This window comes from Cucumis sativus, chromosome 1 (assembly GCF_000004075.3).
Source record: "Cucumis sativus cultivar 9930 chromosome 1, Cucumber_9930_V3, whole genome shotgun sequence".
Taxonomy (NCBI): domain Eukaryota; kingdom Viridiplantae; phylum Streptophyta; class Magnoliopsida; order Cucurbitales; family Cucurbitaceae; genus Cucumis; species Cucumis sativus.
The window spans coordinates 10665375-10680551 of NC_026655.2; the positions used below are offsets into that span (position 1 = coordinate 10665375).

General features: G+C 34.4%; 2 protein-coding genes across 8 annotated transcripts; one reads left to right on the forward strand and one right to left on the reverse strand.

The window, feature by feature from the left end:
- Positions 1–354: 354 nt before the first annotated feature.
- LOC101208386 lies at positions 355–6208 on the forward strand. Its single transcript, XM_004139448.3, has 9 exons — positions 355–593; positions 1206–1366; positions 2030–2134; positions 2339–2395; positions 4237–4317; positions 4652–4686; positions 5019–5108; positions 5187–5346; positions 5557–6208. Exons 1-9 carry the CDS (start codon positions 473–475, stop codon positions 5671–5673), a joined length of 927 nt encoding a protein of 308 aa, XP_004139496.1. The 5' UTR covers positions 355–472; the 3' UTR covers positions 5674–6208.
- A 165-nt stretch (positions 6209–6373) lies between these two features.
- Positions 6374–13630, reverse strand: LOC101210668 (pentatricopeptide repeat-containing protein At2g13600). Of its 7 annotated transcripts, XM_011656208.2 has the most exons (4): positions 13305–13630; positions 13123–13213; positions 12725–12861; positions 8589–12192 (listed from the first exon to the last, which is right to left on the reverse strand). In XM_011656208.2, the coding sequence occupies exons 3-4, from the start codon at positions 12772–12774 to the stop codon at positions 9651–9653; spliced, it is 2592 nt and encodes an 863-aa protein (XP_011654510.1). In that variant the 5' UTR covers positions 12775–12861; positions 13123–13213; positions 13305–13630; the 3' UTR covers positions 8589–9650. The 7 variants fall into 7 exon arrangements, 6 of the variants coding, with proteins under 6 accessions (XP_011654510.1, XP_011654503.1, XP_031740502.1 ...); XR_004216216.1 differs by lacking the exon at positions 12725–12861 and adding an exon at positions 6374–6737 and having other exon boundaries at positions 6827–12192; positions 13123–13630; XM_011656201.2 differs by lacking the exon at positions 13123–13213.
- Positions 13631–15177: the final 1547 nt, after the last annotated feature.

Consider the following 15177-nt stretch of genomic DNA (forward strand, 5'->3'; position numbering starts at 1 on the left):
GTCAGGTTACTAAATCATATAACCCAACCATGTACTTTTTAAAAAAATTTGCAACCCAACCCAACCCACGATTTAGGTTGGATAATTCAAATTGGTTCTGTTATCGATTTTTTTTAATATTCGTAGGCCTAGACACCTCTATTTCCAACTTCTTGTCTCAAACATACAATTGAAAGTATTTGGAAAAGAGAAATTGCATTAGATGACAAAAAAATAGAAAATAAACGTCCATAACATTCTTTTTTTTTTTTTTTTGCATATTTTTTTGTAATTTAGAACATACAATAGTTCATGTTATCATTATTATTTTGCTTATTTTTGCAATAGCTTGTTTAGAAGATGTGTACGGTTTTGTCAATTTCCGAACTAGTTTTGAGAAATGGAATCATTTCCGAAGTATTTTTAAAATGATTTTTGAGAAAGATATTTTGGTTCGAGGAAGCAAACCAGGATTGTGGTGCTCGGATAAGCCATGGAAACTCTTTCTATGGTGACATGCTTTACCGGCAAGCAGATTACACCTCCTTCCAGATTCCTTTCTCGTACATTTACTTCATTACCCCATTTCCAGAAATCAAAGCCAATTCGCGCAGGTCAGTTCTCGTATACTTCTTTCACATTGTTATCTTGCTTTTCCATTGGAACTGTGAAGAGCTTAAGAACGCCAACTTAGAATCGAAGTTAGGACTCATTATTCGAAATTTTGGTTTCTGGATAGATTTGATAGAAGACTGTTCTGTTTCTTCAATTAGAGGAAGACTATAACGGGGAAGTTTGAACGTTTTTCGACTAGGACGCCACTTATCATTTTGATAAGAAATTGACCACTTTATGCTTAGTTCGAACGTAGAATAGGGAATTAATAGCTTAATGGGTACCCCTGTAACTCAGCTTTCGTTGATCCCAACTTCAAGGACTCTAGCATGTGAAAAGCTATATTTAAGTAAGCCTTTATTTGAGTTGTTGGCGTATTCTAGTTTATATCAGATAAAACCACTTATTAATTTACTAACACATTATCCTCTTCTCTTGGCTTTGTATTGTCGACACAATGCTTGGGGCATGCACTTCCAATAGCAGTTTTTTTTTTTTTTTTTTTCTACAAGTAATTTGTTGTTGTTATTTTCTGGCTGTCTATTCCAGTGCTCTTAACTTTAAGTTGGATGACTACCACATGCTGACCTACAACGTTTCTTGTTTTTCAGTAAGTGAAATTGCTGAGGAGGATGTTCTACAAGCATTCTTTGAGGAACGGAAGCTAAATTCGGATTTTATATCAAAAACTTCTGATATGCTGTGGCAGAGGGCAGTCTTGAAATTTGAAGATGTCACTGACGACAGATTTATGGATACTTCTCAAGGACTGGTACAATATGCTTAGTCTTTTAATGCTCAATCTCAATTTTCAATTTATGGGATGACTATGCATGAAATTTATATGTTTCTACAATATTGAACGGACATAGTTGTATGGTCACTTTAGTACCCCTAGTAGCATTTTTTTCCTGTAGCATTATGATAGTCAAAACAGTCCAACTTAGTATAAGTAGATAAAAAACATGCAACATGCCAAGTTAGGTGAAAAAAAATGTGTTTGTGGTCCATGCTCATAGAAATTTCCAAGAAGTTGAACAAATAACACCAAAATGTTCTACTCAAGAATTGTTTGTAAAACATCTTATTGGAGGGGTTATTAGAGGTGGATATGGTAGAAGGAAAAAACACTGAATATGAGTTTCCACTTTACTTTTGAAATCAACTTTTTTCTTGATTTTTTGAAAAATCTGAAAAGAGCAGTCAAGAGCAAGAAAGATATTTCTATTTGCATTAGATCATAGATGTACTGTACATTACACAAAATTGGTGACTCTCAGATAACTTTGAGGTCGTTTCTAACTTTTGGAAAACTAAACTATATTTTGAATGGTTATGACAATAACTAAAATTCTGGTCAGCTTCTTTTATCTTCTTCAGAGGATCAGGCAAACTCTTGTTTCTTTTCCCTTAATGCTTGATTTACGACTCGTAGGTTGATGACAACGATGATGATGGTGGGTTTTTGAAATTGTCTGTTACTCAAAAATGGATCTCGGGTGGTAATTCTGCACCAATCAATAAAAAAGCTGGTAATAAGGTGAGCTACTCCAGTTCTTACATGTTTTGTAAGGTAATAAGGTCACACGAGCATCGGTCTCAGGTGGTAGTTACAGAAGTCATTTTATGTTTTGTTTTTATGAACAACCAGTTTAATTGGTCTGGATCAGTTGCCAGATAAGACCAATGATTGATGCTTTCGTAGTAGACTGATTTTCTCTAATTCCTCTATTTTCTTTAACAGATACTGTCAGATGACCGTGAAAGAAAGAAGAAACTAAATTTTCTCAAATATGAAGCGGTATGATGCTTAAACACAGTATGTTCATTGGTTTAATTTTTACTTCGTATCAGACCATCTTGATATAAAATTTGATCTCTGCACTTCATTCACTAAACTTATCCAAAATCAGTTTTTCATTCTTTTTCTTTCAATGTTTGTACATATATGCATGGGTCACAAAATAAGTTGGGGCTGGATTGGATTGGGGCCTGCAAAATGAAGGCTCTCAACCCTCAACCTCATTATATTTTTAATAACTGATTGAAGGAAATTTAAATAATTTTTTAAAATGGAAATCATTGATATATTGGTCATTAATAACTCTACATAAATAATTGGAAATTATTTTAAATGACAAAACGATTGAAAATATTTACAAATACAACAAAATTTCATAGTCTATCAGTGTCATCAATATTTATCAATGATATTTTGTTGTATTTGTAATATGTTGGTTCACTTTTCCATATTTGAAAGCAACCCTAAATAATATTCATTGTGTAATGTGAATGGATAATATAAAATATTTTAGATCTCAAGTGAAGGATTCAAGGCCCATAGCAGCTCCTCGACAAAGGTCATGATTTTAATGGAAATCAATGATAAGTCATTAATAATTCTACAGAATATTCATTATGAATATTTCAAAATTGATTTTGAAAAAGCTTATGACCACTTGGATTGGAATTTCTTGGATAAGATTTGGGAAAGTTTTTGGGTACAAATGGAAGATGTGGATGTGGAGATGTACGAGAATCGTGTATTCCTTCCTTAATAATGGTTGCCTAAGGCCCAAGGACAAGGTTTTGGCCTCAAGAAGTCTTAGATAGGGAGACCTTTTGTCCCCCTTTCGTTTGCTTGTTGTGATTGTGCTAAGTAGGCTTGTCTCTAGGAGTGTTGGAGGAAAAACAATGATCCCATTGAATGGGAACTGTTGTTCAATGGAGGGTTGTACCTGAGCACAAAACTACATGGGAAAGCTACGATCACTTTCACAACCAATTTCCTAAACTCCACATTAAGATCTAGGTGTCTCTCATTCTCAGGGTATTGTTAGGCCTTCAATGGTAAATACTTATGTGAGGAAGGAAAAACGGGCAATTCACCTCAATAACTGGCTTTTATGTCCTTTATGTTAGTTAATCTTTAAGCAAAGTTATGTTTGTGTGTTGAGTCAAGTTATACTTTGTGTAGACTCTGTGGTTAGTGAAGAACAGTTGGGAGATTGCCACCTACTCCAATTGGTCGAAGTGTTTATGTTGTATTTTGTTGAAAGATATTGATATATCAAGGAAGAACCTCTTAGACCCAAAATACATAGATCAAAATGGTACTTTAACATAAAAATTTCTTGAAGTTCATTTAATAATTTGTTAGTTGACTGTTGACCTTGAAATTTCTTGAACCTTTTAGACCCAAAATACATGTAAACATGCTTTACTTGCATACCTATTGGTGTATAGATTCTTCCATTTTATGTTTCTATTTCAATTCACGTGGAAATGAAATTTCGCTCCCTAACCTACTGTGGTTTTGGGCGTTGATGATATGGGATGTTAAAGTGCTCCCTTATTGAATCTCTGCATGTAAAGATTTTTCTCCCCTTCCTTTTTCATTTTGGGCTGTTTTCAAATATAGCAAAATGAATCAAAATAATTATCTATCAATGATAGATCATAGATTCTAAAACTTTGTTATATTTTGTAAATATCTTAAGTAGATTTGCCATTTGAAATAATTTCCCTTTCATTTTCTATAATTATTTTTTGGCTACATTATGAAACTCCAGAATAGTTTATAATGGCTCAAAATGATGTTTAAAAAATTTGGAAGTTAATTATTAATTTCTTTTAACACAGCTCAAGAGGGAACTAATGCTTTTATCTGTTGGCATTGGAACTGCATGCAGTGGGTATTGCCTGATAGTATTTTCGTTCCAGGTATATTTTCATTGAAGAAGAAAGGGAATTGTCTTGTGTGCTACAGTAAATTTGTTTGAGTTGATTTACGATTCTTTAGTACAAGGAAGTAGAAATGGCATGATGTAGTTTTTGATTTAATACATTCTTCCATTGGGAGTAACAATTATAGGTTGGAGTCAAGTTATAACATAAGGTACTTACAATGTTGACTCCAGTGTCTATATCATTAACATTTATTACCTTAAGTCATCTCATTTTTTTTCAAGTGACAGCTCACTTTCTCTAAACATGACTCACGTCTTGAGTGGAGAATGCTTGCTGATGAATTTTTTTATTTGTTTTTGCTGTTCAGGCTGCCATTAGTTATGCAGTAGGAGTCCTTTCGAGGTTGGTTGATATGAGTTTAATGATGCTGTTACTTTGAAACTTCATTTTGATGTGCTATGTTTCACCACCACGAGTTAGATTTTCATTCCAAAATTTGAAGTTTTCAGGCAAGATTTTTGGTCAGGATGGAATACTAAATATTAATTAACAGGACTCGTTTGAAACAGTTTCTTGGAGAAGTTTGTAAGAGTCAAAGTGAGCTTTAGTCAAATCAATTTTTGCCTTCTACGGAGAAAATAAAAAAGTAGCGTCCGTTCTTGATTTGTAATTAGGTTGGCTTTAGCTCCAATACTTCTCTCCTTCAATAACTAATGGGATTACATCTAATGCAGCTGCTTATACCTCCAGCTATTATATCAGCACGCTGACAAACTATCCAAAGACATGATTCCTGATATTTTCACTCAGAAAAAGACAAAAAAGTATGAACAAATCCCATAGTCGATCTAGTTGTTTATTGTGTATAACTTGTTTGTATCATCATTCATTCCTTATACCAGGATTGGAATAAGAAGTGAAGATATCAAGAACGTGGTTGAGAAATTAGTGAAGGGAAGTGGCGTTGCCCTTTCATCTCCTAGGCTTATGATTCCTGCGGCAATATATGCATTATGGATTCTCTCCCATAAGTTTCTTGCCAACGACTTCTTCGACTTCCAGGTAACAAAAAACTACATTTTAATTTTAAAAAGATGGAAATTTGAACTTTTGACCATTTGGTTGAAGAATATAGTGTCCTAACCAATTAAGCTGTGCTCAAGTTAAAAAGACTATCCTTATTGCATTCGAAAAACCTTTATTTTAGATGGAAGCTTATAGCCCTGGACATTACGCACTCATGTGTTGTCGTGATTTTCTTCCTGTGTTTAGCTTACGCCAGCTATGCTTGGGATGTTTGTCTATAAAGCAGCTGCACTTGTTCAAGTTTATAGGGAGAATGAAAACTTGAGATTGGTCTTTCCAGAAAATGATGGAGATTCGACATGACTGGACCGCTCAAATTTTGAAGTAAAAAACTGATCCACCCACATTGATGAAGCAACTGTTGGTTGTGTTAAGTATTTGGGACTAAGTACTATGCCATTTCATGTTTGTTTGGTTGATTTTTTTCTTCTTCAATTAACAACCCATTTGATCCTATAATACATGGGTGCCAAAAAAACTCATAGAAAATTAATTTCTAGGTAGGTGGTTACCAGGTATTGAATACACGACCCCTTAATTACTGCAACTGTCTGTTTTTTTACTACTAGGCTAGCCGTTTTGTCAAAAGAAGATATGGCCTGCCATGTTTATGCCATTACTGAACCTCAGTTATTCTTGTAGTGGGTGGGTCATTTTAAGTTTAATCTATAGGTCAGGGATTGATACGTTTTATGAGTTACTAATATTTTTTTAGGGTCTGGATACATGGGGAAGGAGTTGCTTGGTAGCTCTTTTAAATGTATCACTCTTAAATCTGTTTATAGGAAACAAGATATTCTCAATAAAAGCTAAATGTATTTTTTTTGTTGTATGTTAATATTTATGGTTTTTTTTTCTGGTTAAACTTCCAATTTTACTTTTAAGCATCAACTTATATCAATCAAATTCTTCAGTATAAATTTTTGTTAAATTTGTGAGGTTGAAAAGGATAAAAACGGATTGCAATGAGAGATTGATGCTAGGTGATTTTGCTCATCCAAAAGAATAAAACACAGCAAAGTTTCTGTAATCTTAGGTTGTTTTCTTGGACAATTTGTACAAATGACTCCTTTTAGGGGCTTAGTGAAAATTTGTCCAAGGTTAAAAAAGGACTTTCCACTTAATTACGTCAGCCACATGTGAAATACATATTTGTCTTAAGAATGTGCATGAGGCATGCAGCTCCCATTTAGTCTTGTTTCTTTCTCTTGCTCGTCATTGCTTCCTCTCATTCCTCATCAAACTGAAAAACACATATTTTATGTTGTGTTTTCCTGACTTGGATGGAGATGCCTTTGAGATCCCCGGTTGAGAATGTGGACTTTGATTTATGAATTGCCCAGGAAGCTGCAAGTCTTTTGGAAGGCCTGGAAGATGGAGGACATGGTAGAGTGAGCAGAGAGAAATGATGAAGGAAAGCGAGAAGGGTAAATATAGATGAAAAAGAAAAACTTACCAAAAATTGTGAAGGGAAAAATTATGAACAGATAGTGAGAAAGAATTCAAAGGAAGGAGAAAAGATTGGGAAATTGACAAAAATAGGGTAAAAAAGAAAGGAGTAAATGAGTTTTAAGATTGATTTTGAAAAAGTAGATTTTTAGGACAAATTGAGAGTGAAAGGTCCAAATTGTCCTTTGTTTATTTTCTCTCCTTTTCTTCTCTTTAACCTAAAAATCTCGTTCTTTCTGAACTCTCCCGTTTCCACTTTAACTTCACTTCCACTTCATTCAACTTTGGTGCCTTCATTGAACGCCTCTTAGATCTATTTGTTCTCCACGCCTCTCTGTTTTTAGTTTCGACTTCAACTTCCGTGAACGCTTCTCTATTTTTAGTTTCGACTTAAACTATAGTGAACTCTTCGAGCCAATAGTTTCGACTTCAGCGTCGTTTTCATCGGACCTCTTCATTTCTTCTCCACCTCTCTCCGTTATCAATGTCGTATTCATCTTCTTTGAAGTCAAGTGAGTAATAAAATCTGAGTTTTTATTTTCTTTTATATATCATTGTTGTTTAAGTTGTCTGTAGAGATATGAGATTTTTGTTAAGCACATTTTAGATATACCATTAAATTTGTCTGACCCTTCTCTTTGATGTCATTGAGATTTTTCAGCAAACAAATTGATGCATATGTCTACAGTATTATGTACTAAAGGAATGCAAGAAATTTGTTATGATGATTGTTTTATTTTCTCATGATTGGTTCACATTTGATTTATAAAAATTATTTGTAAAACTGTGAGAAGAAATGCATAACTTCTAGTGAGTAAGAAATTCATGATTGGAAGTAACATACCTATAGAGAATAAATGCATATGTCCTACAGACACACATATTTTCATCCTCCGTATGCTACAAATATATATATATATACACCTTGGAGTTTAGGACATTAATCCTAGCATATTTGGTATTTCATCCAAATTCAGCAAAGCTACTAGTAGAACAATGTTAAAAGACATTATCATTTTTAGAATTAATCACGTTATTATAATCAAAAGTCGTATTATTGTTATTGACTTTGTTGATGTTTTTAGTGATATAGTTTCAATAAAATGTAATCTTTGTTATATTGGTTAGTTATCTTGTACAACCAAGCAGTTCCCCATATTAATTCGTCCCATGTGCAACCAGTTTATTTAAGATTCGTCCTGTGAAAACAAGTGATTCAATGAGTTTTGTTCCTAAACCTAAATATAAGAACTATAGGCTTTCCTTCTACTATTAATCATTTTAGTAAAGGTGTTATAATATAGGTTTAGAAGTGCAAGCAATTTGATTTAGTAAGCCTCTTATGAATTTGTGTATCTCACATGCATCTTGCACCTATCTCACACATTTCAAAATTTCACTAGGAGTTTCAAAGTGAAATTCCTATCATTCCTAAACCATTTAGAGTGGTTATATGCATCTTTAACAAGTTTATTAGGTCTTAATGTTTTATCTTGCACCTACAAAAATTTCACTAAGAGTTTCAAAACGAAAATGCTACTCTTCCTAAACCGTTTAGATGGTTCTATGCATGTTTAGCAAGTTTAATAGACCCTAATGTTTTATCTCGCACCTACCAAAATTTCAGTAAGAGTTTCAAAATGAAATTGCTACCATTTCTAAAGCGTTTAGAATGGTTCTATGCAAGTTTATTAGGCCCTAATATTTTATCTCGCACCTTAATGTTTTATCTCTCATGTATCTCGCACCTATTAAAATTTCAGTAGGAGTTTCAAAATAAAAATGCACTTTTGACTACTTTTGGAGGTAAGGCGTCATATGTACAAATTCTTCACATGTCTTCCAATCCGACTGATTTCCGACTGGATTAGTGTAATAGTTAGCACATAAACTATAAACATCTATATTGCGATCTCGTGCTGCAGCAATGACATGAGCGCATGGTAGTTGCTTAGCTTGAAACTCCTTACAAGTGCACTCTTGAGTATGAAGATTTACGACCTCCTCTTTATCTAAATCTTTAACATTGAATTGGTAACAGTCAATTGGGTTGACCATTATCAAAGCTCGTTCTTGTTTTTCTTTTGTAGAACTAACTTTTCCCATTTAGTCAATGTAGACATCACTCTAATGCTTTCTTCTCGACGCTCCCAAAACTAACGTTGTAGCAAAGCTCGAACATGTTCAAGGAATGAAGCAATAAGCAATAAGCAAATCTCTAGGTTCTTTCAGTATAGAATTCATGGACTGTGCTTTATTTGTTGTCATCATGTTATATTATCTTCCTGGGCAGTGAACACGAGAGCATCCTGTTATTCCAACGTCGTTTAAATATTTTCCTAAACCATTAGGGAATACAAGAATACTTCTCCACAATTCTAAGAACATTGATTCACGATATGTTTTCGATGCATTGTAAAATAAAGTAGCTACAATGTCATTCTTATAAGTACCATTTAAATTTTGAGTCAAATGTTGGACACAAAAGACCATGGAATGCGGAGGGGAAAATCGACGCTAAGTACATAGTTTACCACTACCACCTTTAGAGAAGAATTCTTTTCCAACAAGTCTATCCCTTTCAAACCCAATCCACAATTTCTTTTCAATCTCTCTTCCAAGCATCTTTCCTTTCATAAATCAAAGAATCGAAACTCTAACTTTATAGTTACCAATAATCTCCACAAGAGCAACTTCCCTTCTCCAAGTGATGAAATCGATACCTATCTTGCATAAAAAATTTCCTCATGACAACAAGAGAAATCAATTTCATCACCTGGTGACAATCATTGCAAACTCGAAGGTTTTTCATCACATAGATTGGCATGCAATCAAGCAAGTTGATCAAACCAAAAGCAATAGCAAGCTTCACTACGATACCCAACAAAACTCGACCTATCAAAATAACCATAATCATCTTTGATCTTCTTAACAATGTCTTCCAATGCCTTGTAAATATCCTTGACTTGTGGATGACTTGTATCATTCGCAGTAAAGACATGGACCCTGTTGCACACCTCTATCCAACTACAGCCAGGATCTTTCTGTACTCTCTTCTCTTTCATCACTTGTCTCACCTCAGAAACGCATTCTAGCCTCCCAAAACTAGAGTAGGTATTTGCAAGCAAAATGTAACTTTCAAAGTTTTCAGTGTTCAATTCTAGCAAGTTCTTCATTGCCAACTCTGCCATTTCAGTGTCATGGTGGATCCTACAAGCACTGAGTAGAGCACCCCATATACTGGCATTCGGCTTAAATGGCATTTGATCAATCATATCCAAAGCCAGCTTTAGCAACCCAGCTCGACCAAACAAATCTACCATACACACAAAATGCTCCAAAGTTACAGAGATGCCAAAATCTTTAGTCATGGAGTTAAAATGATATTTTGCTTCTTTTACAAGACCTGAGTGGCTGCAACCTGAGAGAATTGCTATATACGTGATATGATCAGGTTTGCAACCAGCCATCAACATGTTCTGAAAAATTTCAATCACCTTCATGCCTTCACCATTTTGAGCATATCCTCCCATTATTGAGTTCCAAGAAATCAAGTTTTTCTCTTGTATTGAGTCAAAAAGATTTTGCGCTTCTTCAATTCTACCACATCTAGAATATAAGGTGATTGCACTGTTAACAACTGAAACATCAGAACCAAGTCCTACTTTAACAGCTTGGGATAGAATTTGTGTTCCAAGTTTTGAAATCGCTAACTCAGAACAAGCACCGATCATGGTAACAAAGGTGATCCAATCTGGCCTAACTTCCTGTCTTAGCATAAGAATGTACAATTTTAAACCTTCTTCCCAAAAACTGTTCTGACAATATGCACCTAACATTGCATTCCAACTTATGACATTACGCTCCGGCATTCGATTGAAATAATCTCGTGCCCTTTCTACATTGCCACTGTGGGAGAACGAAGTGATCATTGTTGTCCATGAAATAACATCGTGAGCAGCCATCGTTTCAAAAGCAAGACTTGCCTTCTCAAAATCTCCACATTTTGCATACATTGACAAAGTAGCATTGCCTACGGGCACAGATGAATTCATCCCAGTCTTCACCGTGAATCCATGTAATTGCTCCCCAATTGAAATATTTGTCTCCCCTTCACATACACCAAGAATGGTTGCAAGAATGAAATTATCCATAATAACACAATCTTTTCTCATTTGATAAAAAATGTCATAAACTTCTTCTTGACTACCAAAGTGTGCAATTCCACTTATTAGTGACGTCCATGTTACTACATTGTGTTCCCTTAATGTGTTAAATACCCTTTTTGAAGCATCAATAAGTCCACATTTTGCATACATATCGACCAATCCATTCCCTACCAAAACATCCAAAAAGGGTTCGACGCGGACAATTCGAGCATGCAAATGTTTACCCCATTGAAAATCATAGATATTAGCACATGCACTAAGAACGCTTGCATATGTCATTGAATTTGGTTGACAACCCTGAATCCACATCTCAACAAACGTACCAAGGCTCTGTATGTGCAAACCATGATGAGAAAATGCTGAAATAATTGTGTTCCAAGAGACAGAATCTCGTTCAGGCATTTGTCTAAAAGTGTCAATTGCCCGTCCCATCTCGTGCAATTTAGAGTAACCATATATCATACAATTCCAACTAAATAAGCTTGGCTTTTCTATCCTTAGAAACACTTGCTCAGCAGCATAAATAGCATCGCACTTAATATACATATCGATGATAGAATTTTGGATGACTTTGTTGTTTCCAAAGCCATATTTCTCTGACAGACCGTGCAACTGATGAGCAATCCTTATGTAACCAACACTACTACAAGCCTTCATTGCACAAGAGAAACAAAACAAGTCAGGAACATAATCTGAATCCTGAAACATCAAAACAAAAAGTTTAATAGTATCCATAGCTTGACCATTACGGAAGTAGCCCGACATCATTGCAGTCCAAGAAACAGGATCTCTAAGGGGCATTTCATCAAACATCTTCTCTGCGTCCCTCACACGACCAGAATCCAACAACCCATTAAGAATAGTATTCCAAGTAATGACATTGCGTTGCTTGGTGTCCAAAAAAATCTGAAGAGCCTCATTTATTAACCCACATTTTGAGTACATGTGTAAGAGATGGTTTTGGAGGAAAACAGAGGAGCACAAACCAGTGGAAATAAGTTGGCCATGAAGCTTTGACGCAATGGATGTTGATCCAAGATATGTACAAGCTTTCATAGCCTCAAAGAAATTTTGGGAGACTTCCATGTAAGAAAGCTGAGCAAAGGGGTCGTAACAGAGATTGAGCTTTCCATAGAGGAAATGTTCCTGAGTTGGACAATGATGAACCTGAAGTGGGAGGCCACAGAAGAGCCTGAGGATGATCCTGGAAATAATTAGAATTTGTATGAATACAGTTAGCACTAGATTGTCCAACGGAGATAGTTAAATTTAAAAAGTGACGACGGTCATGTTAAAATTCACTTGATACCGAAAAAAGATTAAGATTTTATAACACTGACGTTTAAAAAAAATATTGACTGGTCATAAACATCAAAGATTAATTACCATTTGATGTATCTTCTATGTCAAGTTTAATCTTTTATTTGCTATTTTTTATATGATAAGTTCTAAAATATTATAATGTGAAGTTAATACGTGTTAAAGCAACTATTTTAATAAGAAATTGAGTTTTGATTGAGAAACATATGAGCAAGAATACACCAGAAGAGGAAAGAGGAAAGAGTAAATCCAACAAAAGGAACTTTAAAAAGTTTAGAGGCATTGTTAAAACAAAGTACACAGTTTGGACAGACGTTTTCTGTAATTTAGCCTTTCCCAAAAAGTAGAGAAAGAATAAAAGTATAGAACTACAGTCTATGGTAGAGCCGTAGACAGGAGGGAGTGAGGGATATAACCTTGTTTTGGAGGGAGATGTGTATAATGCAACTTTTGTGTAACACTGCATTTGTGTATGATATTAACCTTCCTATGCCAAACCAGGAAATGTAAAAACACTCGGAATCACTAATACATCATATCACCTTTTAACTACCTGTAACAAATCCCATCCAACAAAGAAATTTACTTAAATACATTAATTCACGTATAATATATACACAAAAATCTTGTCTAGTAACTCAAAATTGGTGGCAGATGGCGAAAGCACAAAAATAACATAAAAGTACGTAAAAACACGCAGCATGCTACACTACAAACAAACCTATCAAGTAGAATTATAAAGCACTTCTAAATTATTAGAAAAAACTCCTGGATTAATAAAATGAAGGTATCACAGTTAGGACTTGGTTAGAACCTTATTCGAAGTCTGAAAAAGTGTTTGGAATAAGTAATCTTGCCCAGAGCAGCCTTACACCTCACTCCAAACACTTCGAACCAAATCAAAACTATAAACAGAGGGTACACAAGCGTCATAAACTAAAACATAGCCCAAAAAAGTGAACAAACAAACATACAAACAAAAAGAAAAGATAAAACCTTGGGAGGGTCGGAGAAGCGAGAGAAAAAACAGAATAAGAAACTTTGGTTGCTCGGAGAGGCAAGAGAATGTGAGAGGGAGTGACCGTGGCGGCGGAATAAATTAGATTGAAGGCAGCTCGGCGTCGTTGGAGGTGGGCGGATCGGGAAACAATTTATCTCCAGAAACGGAAGCCATTGGAGTGGAAGGAAGAAAGAAGGTTGAAGAAGAGAGATAAAAAGTGAGAAAGCAAGAAGAAAGGGGAATCTGAGCGAGAGAGATAAATGGAGAAAGGTGAGGGCCTGCTCGAAGTGGGAGTGGGAGTGGGAGGGAAGAAGAGCAGCGAGGGGAAATTATACTTCTTTTTTTCCTTTCATTTTATAGAGCCTATAACGGGTCGGGTATTGGAGCCCACCCTTTTCGTTTCAAACGGATCAACCTCAAAATTAAAATTATATGGTTAATGTTACCGAGAGACATTTCAAAAATAGAAAAATAAAATAGAAATTATGATAATAGGATTCATCTCACTCTATTTTCTAAATTGCAAAAGTAATTTAAAAAATTAATATTCACTGAACTGTTTTTTTAAATGTTTTTGTATTTATAATTTTTGTTGTTATTATAGAAAGAGAAATAGTAAAAATTAGAACCTTTTGCAAAAAAATTACTTATAAGAATTTTATTTTTTAATTTTCAATTTCTCTCTCCTTCTCCTTCTCCTTCTCATCCTCTCTTTCCTTTCCTATCATCATCTTCTCCCTAAACCTTTCCCTCCTTTCTTATAATTTCTTAAACATCACCATCCATATTTTGTTTAAGAATTAATCCCTATTTCATAGTTTGAAAATAAAAAACAATTTACACGTAAATGAAAACATCTGGGGAGAAAAGAATTACGGAGAAAAGACTTATGATAATATTTGGATTATGAAAAATGAAGAATTATGATAATCTTTGTTTGGGAAAAGGAGTATGTCAGAAGGATTATGATAATCCTTCTTTGGGGGATGACTATGTGACAAGGATTACGAAGAGATTATGATAATCCTTGTAAGAAGAACAAGGACTAAACATGCATAGAATCATTCTAAATGGTTTATGAAGGGTAACAACTTCTTTTTGAAACTCCTAGTAAAATTTTGAAATGTGCGAGATAAAACATTAGGGTCTAATAAACTTACTAAACATGCATAAAATCACTTTAAATGGTTTAGAAAGGGTAGTAATTTCATTTTGAAACTCCTAGTGAAATTTTGAAATTTGCGAGATAGGTGCGAGATAAAACATTAAGGCCTAATAAACTTACTAAACATGCATAAAATCACTCTAAATGGTTTATGAAGTGTAGCATTTTGAAACTCCTAGTGAAATTTTGAAATGTGTGAAATAGGTGCAAAATACAAGTGAGATAGGTGCGAGATAAAACATTAGAGACTAATAAACTTACTAAACCTTCACTATTAGTTTTACAATCAAATTGATATCCCTCCCAAGTCATCTTGAACGTATCTCGCACGTATCTTGCACCATCTCGCACATTTCAAACTTTCACTCCGACTTTCAAAATCAAATTGCTACTCCTCCCAAGTCATTTGGAGTGATTCTATGTCTGTTTAGTAAGTTTATTAGATCATTGTATTATATCTCGCTTTTTAAATAGTATCATTTTTTACTCAAAGCTTTCAATACATAATTGTTTCTTTTATACATGCATCCTCACCAAATAAGTGAAATAATGTAAAAGTTTGGTACTTTTAAATTTACTAGCAATGATTCTCACGTGTGTCATGGAGGAGACACATGTTTAGAATTTCATAATTACAATTTTATTTTCTATGTTTAAAAGATTTAGTTTATTAATATGCTTATGGGGTAAAGTGAAATAATTCT